At 58.4% G+C, this 13,103-nt stretch overlaps 1 protein-coding gene across 2 annotated transcripts; it reads left to right on the top strand.

The window, feature by feature from the left end:
- The first annotated feature begins 237 nt into the window (after positions 1–237).
- On the top strand, positions 238–13,100 carry XKRX (XK related X-linked). 2 transcript variants are annotated; one of them, XM_054075771.1, is made up of 4 exons: positions 238–354; positions 6,284–6,602; positions 9,103–9,362; positions 10,930–13,069. In XM_054075771.1, exons 2-4 carry the CDS (start codon positions 6,316–6,318, stop codon positions 11,673–11,675), a joined length of 1,293 nt encoding a protein of 430 aa, XP_053931746.1. In that variant the 5' UTR covers positions 238–354; positions 6,284–6,315; the 3' UTR covers positions 11,676–13,069. The 2 variants fall into 2 exon arrangements, with proteins under 2 accessions (XP_053931746.1, XP_053931744.1); XM_054075769.1 differs by lacking the exon at positions 238–354 and adding an exon at positions 3,191–4,427 and having other exon boundaries at positions 10,930–13,100.
- Positions 13,101–13,103: the final 3 nt, after the last annotated feature.

Genomic DNA, 13,103 nt, shown 5'->3' with positions numbered 1-13,103 from the left:
TTTCCGTGGTGACTGTTGCCAGGTGAGAAACTCTAAGGCAAAATTTATTATCTGAGTGGATAACCGGAGATGTTCTTCACCAGATCTGTTACCGGACCGCGCCCCAGCACTGTGCTGGGCTGGATCCCCTAACACTGCTGGTGCGAGTGGCAGCCCCTGAGGGAGGGTTGTGCCCGGGGCACCAGGGCTTCTCAGCCTCTGGCATCCCTTCCCGGAAGGCAGCACGTGTTTTGGGGCTATTTCTGCCTGCTGGAGTGTCGCAGGCGAGGGAAGGAGGGGAAACTACAGGGACTGCAGAGAAGCGCAGGTGGACGCGGGCTGGCGGGCTGCCCTGTCTTGGCTTCCCTCGATCCAGTGAGTATGTGCCCAAGCCGGCATCGGGCACACCCGGACCCCCTGCTCGGGAGCCCCAGGGTGAGGAGCAGAGTGGGGGGGAGGCAGCGGGACGGTTGGGGGAGCTTGCAGGAGGGGAATGGCAGCTTGCAAGGGAAAGCAGTGGGCAGCACAGAGCTCTAGGGGCTGTGGCATTTATCGTGAGCCTCGAGCTGGGGTGGCACCAAAACTGAGATGATGGAAGGACCAAAAAGTCCTGGCAGAAATATTTGCAAGCTGTCCTGCATGGCTTGGGGCCACATCAGCTCTGCCCAAAAAGGCAGCCGTGACAGGGCGAGGACATGCACAGGCTTTGCAAAGGGACTCTTCTTTCTATTTAACACATCGGACAACGGCACCAGCACACCGAGTCAGTAGATATATGCAAATAGCTGCATCGTCCCTTTAAATCCTGGGACAGCTCTGGTGGCTAACCATAACCCCGGATCATACAAGCTCCTAAATCCCAAGAGCTAATTACAGACGAACACCCCACGGTCAGGCTGGAAATGCAAGATAATTACAGCCTGTGACAAGAAGACCTGTTGGTGATGAATTGGGGCATGGGGGATGTTTGCTGGCAGGCTGGCGTGGTGGCAGGGAGCATGGCCAGTTTGCACTGTGGCCTGCCTGGCACAGAGGGTGCAGTGCAAACTGGCCACGCTCCCTGCTGCCATGCCAACAACCATTTTGCAAGCTATTTTGAGCAAGGGAGGTTGCGTTTCTGGAGCTGTCTTTGTTCCCCCACCATCGGCACCACCAACCTGCGGCAGACACCAAAGCTGGATGAAATACCCAATTTCTGACTGGGTGCTTCCCAGGCAGACCACACACAAATTCACAGGAGAGGTTTGGATTTCAGCACAGGGTCCTGTGCCAGGGTTTGCTCCGCTCCCTGCCGCATGGGGAAGCTGCCAGCTTCACACAGCTCTGTGATGCCCCTGCGATGGCTACAAGCCCTTCCTGGGCTCACACAGTGTTTTTATATAGAGCATTACAGTGCTCCTGCTGCTTTCCTGCAGCAAAGCACGGGGGGAAAAGAGAGCATAAACCATCCCTCCTGCCTGTCAGAATGCCCAAGCAAGCACAGACGCTGCTGGGGCTATATACTCTTCCAGTAGGTGGGACCAGGAGAATCAGTTAATTAAAAGTAATTTTAACCCTCCCTGCCTCGTTTAGTGTTACAGCATCACCTGCTGCCTGAGCTGGGATTGTAGCCAAAGAGACACGATTTCAAAACGTGTAACTATTGCAGAGACCTATAAATGCACCCAAGGAAGGCAACTCTATTTTCTTGTTAAAGAATTAAGCTGTGAGGTGGTAGTGGCATGGCCCGTGCCAGAGGAGCATCCTGGCTCCAGCAGCACCAAGCCGGGTGGTGGGCTCAGCACAGCCTCCAGCCTGCAGTGAGATTTAGAAGGATGAGGTCCTCAAGGCAGACAGGTTTTTCTCCCAGCAGGATAAGGGAGCAAAGCTGGATGAGGAAACTGAGTGGCAAAAGCAGCCACATGATGAAGCAAATGGAAAAAATATTTCTCCAACGAGAAACTATTCCACAGACTGCTGGGGCAGGAAAAAACACAGCTGAGTTATTGAGAAAGCAATGCAAAATCCAAACAGTTTAGGCTTTGAAAATCAGTGATTCGCAGAGCCATTTACAAACTAAGTAAAAAGTTCCCGGCTCACAAATTCCTGGGAAGCTCCCAGCCCTTCCAGTCAGGGCGGCGTGGCTGCACTGAGGGGGACACAATTGTGTCCCCTGTTCGCTGGGGAACACTTGGTGATTTCCACTGCCTCCAGCACACGGGGGCTTTGGGGGATCATCACGTCCCTACCATTGCTCCGTGTGGCACCAGCTGAATATTTAATCTTCAGTGCAGAGCATGTTCCTAGGGAGTGTTGAGATCCAAAAGGGTGATGGGGGATGAGCACGGCCATCCCCACACCCTGAGCAGCTGCCTGCACCTCTGTGTGCAGAGCTATATTTGGGAAGCCGGCAGCTCTTGGCATGTCCCAGCGAGCTCTCTGTTAGCAATGTTTGCTTCGGGTCCTAGTGCAGCGGCAGCGCTCTGGGGAGAGGCGAGCAGAGCTTGTGGGAATGTACCAGCACCAATCCTCATCTGGGCTCTTTAAGGGCTCTGGCAAGAAGCCTCTGCCATTTCCAAACGGCTTTTCTCTTCTCCTTTTACAGAAGCTGAGCCGCCAGGCAGGCATGTATAAAGCAGACGTGGCTATTTTCAGAGTGAGAGCCAGTGAGGGAGCCTGCTCCCACCCCACGTACAACACGGGCTCTCACACACAAATACCATTGCGTGTCTGCAGGCATGCAAAGGACTGAAAAAACTCCACAGCAAATCCCTTGTTTCCCACAACAGGCAGCCAACACTGCCACAACCCTGTGTTCGAAGTGCATTGTGTGAACAGTGGGATTAAAAAAATAATGAAGGCTGGGATTAAGAAAATAATGAAAACGGGATGCTCTCCAGGGCAGGGCACATATTGTGGGAACAGGAGAACTGAGATTTGTATGCACTGGCTGAACTTGAGCATCCCTGGATGAGAGACTACTGAATGGTAGTGCATGCAGCAGGAACTCAGGTGACACAGTGCCACCCTTGTGCAGGGAAAACAGTGTTCCTTCCCTCTCGCCTTTCTTTCTTATTCCAGCTCCTGACACTGGGGTCTGCAAAACACATGAGCTGCTGTAACATAAATAACCTGCCAACCATCTAAACTCCCTCACTTTCCTAAGCGATCCTAGAGAGACCAGGCTAGTCTCCCTCTGGCACCTCAGGTTTTACCCCAATAGGCGCTTCCACTGCATCACCTCGAAGGTCTCTTCATGTGTATGGACTATGGCTGCTCTTCTCCTGGGAGGGCTCAGAGAGAGGGCTGGCCAGCAGGTGCCTGCTCTGCTGGCCCAGGATCTGGCCGCTGCACATGGCAACACTCGAGTGGGATGCCCTTAGCTCCCAAGGCAGTTCCTCTTGGCTTGCTGCAGCTCTGGGTCAGCCAGCGGCTCTGTGACAGCAGTGTCACAGGGTGTCTGTGCGGCTCAAGCCGTGCTGGGTTTGCAGGCAGAGGCACAGGCGCTGAGCGGGCAGGCACAGGGAGTGGCGGAGGCAGCATGAGCAGGATCGCTCGCCGATGCTATCGGTGTTACAGACAGGTTTCATGGTCTGTTTACAGTGCTGAGCTGCAGACAAGTAGGGTTAGGCTTGAGGGGTGACTCATAGCGTGAAGCAGAAAACAGCCTGCTGCCTCTCCATGCTTGGGTCAGAAAATGGGATAATAACTGTTGTGAGAACGTTTCATTCCTCCATTCCCCTAACAGCTGCTGAGGCTCCCAGACGCAGTACTGGAATTCTTGACTGCTTAAACAATTGCTCTTAAGTATTTCATCATGAAGCAGGGAAAGATGAAATTAAAAATATGATGAGTTGGAGCCCAGGCATTGCTCAGCCGAGGGCTTGGTGGCCTGCCAGGCTCCTGGGGGATGCTTTTAATTTGGATAAATGGAAGTTGCATAAATGGTATAAATTGCACGTTGCTCTTGCTGCTAATACAGAAGTGTGGGCGCTGTTGGCAGTGCCATACGATGTGCCGTTGCCAGCTGAGTGCCAAGCCAGGCTGAGCCCTAGGGCTGGTGGAGCCATTGCCCGTGCACAGCTCCCACCCCAGGCGTCTGCAGGAGCCACTCAGCTGATGGGCAGGCTCCTTCACTTGGACGCCGTTCCCTTTGCCCTCTGCCCTGCTCTGGATTTTTTTGGAGAGGCTGTTTTCTAAAAACAGCTTGAAAATATGTAACTATCATTCCAGAGCTGAGTGATCACACATAGGTCTCCCATCCCCGCTGGTCAGGCCAGTCCCTATGAGCTCATGGTGTCTGTGGTTTCCCAAAGCAGCTGTCCAGTGTTGGAAGGAAAAGAAAGCGCTGAGCAGCTGCAGCCACCAAGATTGCTTCTGTGCAGGAGCTGCCATTGGGGAAGACTCAGCCTCCAAGGTCTCAGGCGGTTTCATTCCCAGCTCTGCTGCTGATAAGCCTGATAGCTCTGGTAACGCTTCCAGCCCGGTAAAATGAGGGAAAGTGGGGTTTGGGAGGCTTCGTGCTTTTGGCTTGCGCAGGATCAGGCAAGTGCTGGACACAGCGTTCCTGCCATTAGTGTGGGCACCTCCTTGTGAGCTGGCCTGGCTGCCAAGGAATGAACACCCAGTGCCTTTTATAAGTTACCTAAGACTTCCCGGTCTGCCTAAATCAGGGAAAATTGGCCGACCTCAAATCCTCCTTGTCTTGTCCCATCTCTCCCAGCCAGCCAGCATGTGCCCAGGCTGGACTGAGTAATCTGGCAGGCAGCACGCGCTGGGGCGAGACAGCGTGTGTGCATCACCGTGCTGGCAGCTGACTGTGCTCACGCAGGAGGAAAGGCAGGGCTGGTGGGGGAAAGGCAGGCAGGGCTGGTGCCCGTGGCCGGGGCATGTCCCAGGCAGAGCAGGGAGCCCCATGGTCATCCATGTGGGAAGCTCCCACCGCTGCACTGGTGACTGAGCAGTGGAGGTCAACTGGTCTCCCTGGGTGGAATAGACAGGAAGGGATGTGGGACTGAGCAGTGGGCTCAACAATGTAAGTTCTGGCTCTGTCAGTGAGTCCATATGACCCATCACCTTGAAGGTGGGTCCTTGAAGGCAATGGGAGAAGCACCTTGTTGCTCAGCTGTGGGACAAGGTGGTCTTCACCACCTCCCGCCCAGGTGCAGGAGCACCCAGGATGCTGGAGCCACATCTCCCCCTTAACACCCTACCCAAATCTCAAGGCCAACTCTGCGCACTCACCCCAACTGCTCACCCGACCCCAAGGGGTGTCCCTGCTGCAGTTTGACTTCTGAGAAACCAAAACCCTCCCTGCTTTGGCAACCCCCTTCCTCCCACACACAGAGCGCAGGATCACAGGCTGCGCTGGGGCTGGGGCTCAGGGTCAGCCCCAGAACTGGGGTGCTGGTGGGTGCAGGGAGCACTGGCAGGTGTGGCAGATGCGGGCAGGGCTGGTGCCCACACGGGCATCCCCTCCTGTCCCACTGCCTGGGGCTGCCTGGCACCTCTCCAGGTGGGAGCCCCACATTGCTGCAGTTTGGGTTACTTGCTGCTGTTGGGGCCCAGGTGGGTGAGGACATGTTGGAGGAGTCCTAGGGAGGTGCCCAAAGGCTCAGAGTGCCCAGGGCTGTGGTTGGGGGGTGGGGGATCCCTGGGTGGGTGCTGCAGGGCGGCCTGGAATGTGGGTCTGGACCATAGTGGGGTGTGCTCAGGCATGGGTTCTTGCAGAGATGGGGGTCTTGGGGGGAGGAATAAAGATAGGGGTGTTGGGGCAGGGGCGCAGGTGGAAGAATTGGGGCAGGGGCTCGTGGCGCAGGGGTGAAGGTGGGTGTTGGGGTAGGGGCACAGGTCAGGTGTCCTGAGGCAGAGGCTCCTGGGCAGGAGGGGTGTTGGGGCACGGGTGCAGGAGGGGAGTTTGGGGAGGGATGCAGGTAGACTGTCCTGGGGCAGGGGTGCAGAAGGGTCTTTGAGGCAGAGGTACAAGTAGGGCTTTGGGGCAGGGGTGCAGGTGGGGCTTTGGGGCTGGGGTGCAGCTGGGGCTCTGTGCCCCGGTGCTCTCGGAGCGGGGGTGCAGCAGGGGCGCTGTACCCCGGTGCTCTCGGAGCAGGGGTGCAGCAGGGGCTCTGTGCCCCGGTGCTCCCGGAGCAGGGGTGCAGCAGGGGCTCTGTGCCCCGGTGCTCTCGGAGCGGGGGTGCAGCAGGGGCGCTGTGCCGCGGGGCTCCCGGGTCGGTCCCGGGCGGGCGGTGCCGGTGCGGGGTCGCGGGGCCGGGCCGGTGCCGCCCCGCTCGCCCCGCCCCGCAGCCCGGCTCCTGTCTCGCCGCAGCCCGGGATGGCGCCGCGGCGGGGCTGAGCGGGATGCGCGGCCCCGGGGGCTGCCCGCCCGCCGCCCCGTCGCGGGCGAAGCCGCCGCTCGGCATCGTGTTCTCGACGGCGCTGTTCTGCGGGGAGGGGGCGGCGGCCGCCGCGCTCTGCTTCTCCTACGGACACTCCGACGATCGCTTCTGGCTGGCGCTCACCATCTTCTTCGTGCTCTGCCCCTCCGTCCTGGTGCAGCTCACCCTCATCTTCGTGCACCGCGACCTCAGCCGCGACAGACCCCTCGTCCTGCTCCTGCACCTGCTCCAGCTCGGGCCGCTCATCCGGTGAGCGAGGGCTGGGATGGGGGGCGTGGGGACCACGGCAAGGGACAAGGGGTCCCTGGCGTGGGGCTTGGGGACCCCAGTGTGGGATGTGGGGATGCTGGCATGGAACGTGGGGACTTCTGGCATGGGGTGTGGGGACCCTTGACATGGGGCATGGGGATCATGGGATGGGACATGGGGACCCCTGGCATGGGATGCAGGGAGCCCCAGCAAAGGATGTGGGGATCCCTGGCATGGGACGTGGGGACCCCGGTGTGGGATGCAGGGACCACAGCGAGGGATGTGGGAACCCCTATCATGGGACATGGGGACACCAGCATGGGACGACAGGACTCCTGGTGTGGGATGAGGGGATGCCCAGCAAAGGACGAGAGGATCCCTGGCATGGGACGTGGAGCCCCCTGGAATGGGATGCAGGGCGCTCTGGCATGGGACACAGAGATCCCCAGCATAGGACATGGAGACCCTGTCATGGGATGTGAGGACCCCAGCATGGGATGCAGTGATCCCTGGCAAGGGGTGCAGAGACCCCCAGCATAGGATGCAGGGACCCTGCCATGGTGCTTGGGAACCAGGTGAGAGGAGAGATGGGGGCTGAGCTGAGCAGCACTCTCCAGCCACTGGCTGTTAGCAGAAATCTGGCCATGCAGCAAGTGTGCCCAGAGCTGCTCCAGCTGAGTCCTTGGCCCCCTTCTCCCTGGGGGCACTGCTGCTCTGGGCCCACAGAGTGTTCTGCTCGGCCACCAGCAGGTTCATTGCAGGGTCACTTTCTGCAGCCAGCATTTCCCTCTGCCTTTGGATTTTGCCATTGTCTTTGCTGAGAGCGCTGATGCTTGAGGGTGAATAGGAACAGGGGTTCTTCCCTAAAAGGTCCCCGGAGCTGGGATGGGTGGGGCTTATGGGTTGTGGAGGAGAGGAGCTGAGTGTAGGAGCTGGGGGCCACTGGACCCCACTGGGTAGAGGAGGGTGAGAGGGTGGATGTTGCACAAGCTGGAGAGATCTCTCACTCCTTGGGAATGCTGTGGTGCCTCCCTGGGAATGCTGCCGTCAGCCTAGCAATCCTGCTCGGCAAGACTACATAGCGGGTGCAGCTGGTGGCCCGGCAGACCCACCATCTCTGCAGGGCTCATTCTCCAAGGGCACGCTGACAGCCATGCTTCAGGGTGCACCACACCTGTAGAGCTACAAAAACACCATGGCCTGCACCACACTTCCTCTGTCACCGGAAACGAGCAGGGTGCTAGTGGTGTCCTCATCACCATGGTTCATCTTCAGAGGCGGCTGGGGAGCTCCATCGTGGCACTGCCAGCCATAGGAAGGGCTGTGGGTCCTCCTCAGCCCGTGCTGGCCTGTGGTGGTCCCGCAGCTCTCACCACACTCATCACAGCTGTTTGAGGTGGTTACCATGGTGCTTGGCTGCCTGCAAGTGCCAGAGCCGCTCAGAGGGGGCTCCTTGGGTGGAGATGGAGCCCAGACTGTTGAGAAGGTCTGGCAGGGCACTGGCAGCCATCTGGAACTGCCCTTGGAGCCAGATCTTTTGGATAAAACACTTTTCCCATTAGAGTCTGGAATTAGCCATGAGCACTGGCCTGATCTGGCAAGAGAATTTATCCAAAAACCTCATTCCATTTGGGTCTGAAACAGAGCAACTTCTGCTGTCTTAGTGAATGTTCATAAATAATTACATCCTGTTGATCCCAGAGCCAGCTCGTCCCTGGGCACAAGCCAAGCCTGTTGGATGGGTCCTCCTCTGCTGATCACCTCTGGCCCACGCACACCCACCTCATGGCTGTGTGTGGAGGGGCTGAGGGTCCCTCTACCCGCTGGCCTTGCAGTGGGGAGCAGCGTGGGAGAAAACCGCCTCCCCTGCCTGCATGTGAGGGTGCCCTACAGGGAGGGGGTTGCGGAAGCCCTGTCTTATCAGCCCATGTCACACCCGGCTTCACCCTGCGCTCCCCTTCCTGCCTTCCCACCAAGAAGAATGTGTAGAAGCCTTCTGCTCAAGGGGAGAGATCAAAGATGGTATCAGAAGGTTTCTCTTGTCTTTGCTTAGAGGAAGAGATGCGTTTTGTGCCAATGGGGAAAACAGAGCCGGAGAGCGATTAACCCCTTTGTGTAGCTCTAGCTCCCAGCAGAGCTGTGGTTTCCTACCACAGATGCTTCACCTCTTGCAGCAGTTGTTTCACCCCTCACTGGGGTCATTGTCCTCCTGCTCCCAACATTTCACCCTGAGTACTGGAGCAGAGGAGCAGCCACCAGGCGTATGCACAGACCTAATGTCACCTTGCCCTCATCCTGCCAGGATGCTGCCCTCATCCTGCCATCGCAGGGCTGGGAACTGCCGGCAGCGCTTCTGAGCAGTTTCCCAAATCAGTTGGGCTGAGCCCAGTAAGAGTAAGGTCTGGCCAGCACGAGGGTGAGAGGAGACTGGAGCTGCTGGAAACAGGCCTGGGGAGCAAAGGGGAGGCTGGCGGGGGTGACGGCTGCCGTGTCCCCACAGGTGTGTGGAGGCCCTGGTGGTTTACTGCTGGTCAGGGAAGGAGGAGGAGCCCTATGTCACCATCACCCGCAAGCGGCGGCTGCGGAAAGGCTATGAAGTGGAGATGGAGCAGGAGGTGGGCCACTCTGTGCGCCGGCTGGCCACCCACCGCAACGCCTTCAAGCGCATGGCGGTCATACAGGCCTTCCTGGGCTCCACCCCACAGCTCACCCTCCAGCTCTACATCAGCGTCCTGGAGAAGTACATCCCTCCTGCACGAGGTAAGGGTTTCAGGCCCATGGCCTCCCTTAGAGCCATGCAGGCAGGAGCCCACCAGGCTTGGGGGCAGCTCCTCTGCTGCATGTGCCAGTGTGGCATCCAAACAAAGCTCAGGGGGATTGCTGGGGGCATGGCTGCCACCAACTCCCCTAAACATGGAGCACAAGCTGCAGAGGTTCAGCACTTGACTGTCGTCTGTTTGGTTTTCCTATGTCTGGCACTCTTCTTTCCACCTTGGAGTGAGGCTGGGAAGAGTGGGAAGAGCTGACCAGTGGGAAGGCACCAGCCTTTGCTTCCATCCACAGTGCCTGCAGAGATCTGTCCTATGGAGCTGTGCCATCCACCCAGTGCCCTGACCCATGAAGATGCCGTGTCCCTGTCCCAGGCTGCTCCAGTCTGCAGTAGTTACTGGGTTTTCAGGCTAGCATGGGCTCTGGCTTCACTGGTCTCCCTCTGCCAGATATAGTTCCGTGTCTTCTCCAACAGCTGAAGCTCCCAGCCCAGCGCTGCCCCTCCCAGGCTCTTTTACCTGCTCCTGGGGTGTTTATCTGCTCAGGGACTGGATGTGCCAAAGCAAGCTTTCAACTCCCACTTGAGCGTGCTCCCCAGCTGGGCACGCGGGAGTGCTCTTGCACCTTTCCAATTGCAGTGCCTCGTGGAGGAGCTGCCATCGCCCTCTCTCAGCTGCGCTGGGAGCTCAGGCCTTGTCCCCAGTGCCCATGGTGGGCTCATGGAAAGGGGAACATGGGACATGCCTCAGAGAAACCCTCTCCTTGGCCATAGACCCCTGTGAGGGTGTTTTGGGGAGTTGGAGTAGAAGGAGACAGAAGGATTGAGCCCAGCGTTTCTCCAGTAGCAGATGCAGGAAGCAAATCCCAGTTTACACATTTCGAGTGATTCCCTCACAGCTCAGCTGTCTCAGCTCAGCCCCACAGCTCGCAACTGGCACTGCTGGCACAGCACAACTGGGACCAGTCAGACACTTCCCTTTTTCTCCATCACGGTTTTCCTGGCTGCACTGAATGTGAGCAGCTTCCGGTGTTCCCTACAAATGACGTTGGCTTCGCAGCCCCCAAACAAGGGCAGCTCTTGAGATGCTCCCACGGGGAATGGTGGGCTATGGCGGTGTGGGTTTTGGTGCAGGTGAAGGCAGAGATTCTTGCAGCACAGGCCATGCCCCACTCCTCCTTGAGCAGAATTTCTTGCACAGGGCAGGGGGGCTGGAGTCTGGTTGAAGCACACGAACAGGCTCAGTTTGGCAAAGGCTTCTGGTTTAGTGGTGTAGGGAGAAAAGCTGGGAGCAGAGCCTCTTGCTTCCTGCAGTTCCCTCACAGCCACCGCATCACGGGGTCTGTCACCCGCAGCCGTGAGCTGTCCCAGCAGCGCTCACACTGAGCCTCCTGCTGCAAGCCCTGGTGGTTGGCATCTTGCGCTTTGCACGCAGGGCTGATACTCTATGCTTTGCATGCAGGGTTGCCACCCCATGCTTCGCACCCAGGGCAGCAGAGAGGCTGGGCACACAACCCGGTCCCCAGCGCTGCCTGACTGCCCTGTCTTCTCTCTCTGCAGCCATCCTCATGGGCATCTGCCTGGTGTCAGTCACCTACGGGGCACTCGTCTGCAACATCCTGGCCATCCAGGTGAAGTACGATGACTACAAGGTCCAACTGCGGCCTCTGGCCTTCCTCTGCATCGTGCTGTGGCGCAGCTTGGAGATCTCCACTCGTGTGGCTGTCCTTGTGCTCTTCAGCACGGTCTTCAAGCACTGGATCATCCCTATAGCCCTGGCCAACCTATTGGTGGTCTTCTTCTTGCCCTGGGTGCAGTTCTGGCGAAGTGGCACCCGCCTGCCTGACAACATCGAGAAGAACTTCAGCCGTCTGGGCACAGTGGTGGTGCTCTGTGCCTTCACCCTCCTCTACGCCGGCATCAACATGTTCTGCTGGTCGGCCGTGCAGCTTAAGCTGGCCGACAGGGACCTCATTGACAAGTCACAGAACTGGGGCCGCGTGGTCGTGTACTACGTGGCCCGGCTGGTGGAAAACACAGCCCTCGTCATACTCTGGTACTTCTTCAAGACAGACATCTATGAGAACATCTGCACTCCACTGCTGGTGGTGCAGCTGCTCCTTGGCTACTGCCTGGGCATCTACTTCATGCTCCTTTTCTTCCAGTACCTGCACCCCTGTCGCCAACTCTTCCGACACAACATCGCTGACTTCCTGCACTGCGTCTGCTGCCGGCGGAACCTCCCGGAGACCCCTCTGCATCTCCAGGCGCCTCATGAGCCCGGTGTGAGGCACAGCATCGTCTGAGGCACAGCCAGCAACTGGCTCCTCCAGCTGGCTATGAACACAGGGACGGGCAGTGCCAGGCTGTGCCCTCAGGCTTGTAGAACAAGTTGTGCCAGAGGCAGGTGCCTCCTGGTCCTGCAGTGACAGTGGGTCCCAGTGCATCCCCATGGTTCCAGGGGGACGGGAGTGTGCCCACCTGCTTAGGAACATATACATGGACATGAAGGACTAGTTATGGGGTCCGTAAACGACCTGACGCCTGTCTGCCATGCGGTGCACAGTGCGCTGGGGTGCTCTGACACCCTCGTGTGCCCACTGTGGTGCATATGGTAACCTCAGGACCATGGATGCCCGCAGGACTGTTTTGAGCAGTAAAGAAACTTTGCTGTGACTGCGCGTCTGGGCAGCTGGTGACTCACGCAGAGGGTGGGGATTGTACTGCCGGGGCTGACATAGGTGTGCACACCCTCTGCCCGTGTAGCCCTCGTACTCATGAGCACTGAGCTGGAGATGTGCCAGCGGGAAGCGGGGATGGGGGAGCCCCGCAGTGAGGTTGATAAGATGCAGAAGCATGGTGGGACAGGGCCCAGCCTCATCCTGCGCTTCCGTCAGCGCCGCCCTGGCTGCGGGCCAGGAGCAACCCTGCACGCCAGCAAAGAGCAATCCTGCCCAACCTGTTCCTCCAGGTGGGAGGCCCCGCATCGGCTTCTGTTCCCAGCAGGAGCAGTGGATGCCGCGGTGCTGGGCACCACAGGGCTCTGGAGCCTGCAGCAGAGGGCAGGCAGAAGAAGGGTGGATCACACAGCAATGGTGATGCTGATGGGACCCAGGAGTCCTCACTCTAAACCAAGAGCGTGACATCCCCACGCTCCCCCAAAACCATTTGTGGGGTCAGCTCAGTTTAGAGGATGCTGAGTGCCAGACTGAGGGTGCTGAGCACCCTGGGGTGCCCACAAACTGCACTGATGGTGCTCAAGCGCTGGTTGCTCAGTCTTAATTCACCCTCCCTGGGATGGATCTGTAGGATGGGTCTCCAGGCTGGGTCCTGGCCCTGGCACAGTGCCATTCCCCCAGGATAATTCTCCCTTGGCTGTTTTGTTGTCAAACAGGGGCAGGGGGGCTGGTGAGGATTACCAGGGTGGGTCACGTGCTGAGCAGGGCACAGGATGGATCCTCCACAACTTCTTCCCACTAGGAAATCCCTACCTTAAAAAAAGCCCATTTTTGTCCCCAAATATTGCAAAAACACCAAGAGGAGCCACCCAATGCCCTGCAGCACCCAGCTTTGGGGCCACAGAGGACCTCTCAGTGGGGAACCGTGCCTGGCTGGCACAGGGGACTGGTTTTGGACCAGCCGATAGTTTCAGCCTTCCTGGAAGGTGGCGTTTGAAACCGCCCGGCGTTTCCTCAAAGGTCTCTCAAGGGAAAGTCCCTCTGGTGCCGTTCCCG

This window comes from Cuculus canorus, chromosome 10, assembly GCF_017976375.1.
Source record: "Cuculus canorus isolate bCucCan1 chromosome 10, bCucCan1.pri, whole genome shotgun sequence".
NCBI classification, from domain to species: domain Eukaryota; kingdom Metazoa; phylum Chordata; class Aves; order Cuculiformes; family Cuculidae; genus Cuculus; species Cuculus canorus.
The sequence above is the reverse complement of the archived record's forward strand: the minus strand, read 5'-3'. Positions and strand labels throughout refer to the sequence as shown.

What these genes read in the sequence shown, in the direction of transcription:
- XKRX (XM_054075769.1), top strand. Translation starts at nt 4,244, where the DNA reads ATGAGCTCATGGTGTCTGTGGTTTCCCAAAGCAGCTGTCCAGTGTTGG. An exon ending in TGATAAGCCTGATAGCTCTG is followed by an intron (nt 4,428 to 6,283) that starts GTAACGCTTCCA and finishes GTCTCGCCGCAG; the next exon opens with CCCGGGATGGCGCCGCGGCG. An exon ending in GTACATCCCTCCTGCACGAG is followed by an intron (nt 9,363 to 10,929) that starts GTAAGGGTTTCA and finishes CTCTCTCTGCAG; the next exon opens with CCATCCTCATGGGCATCTGC.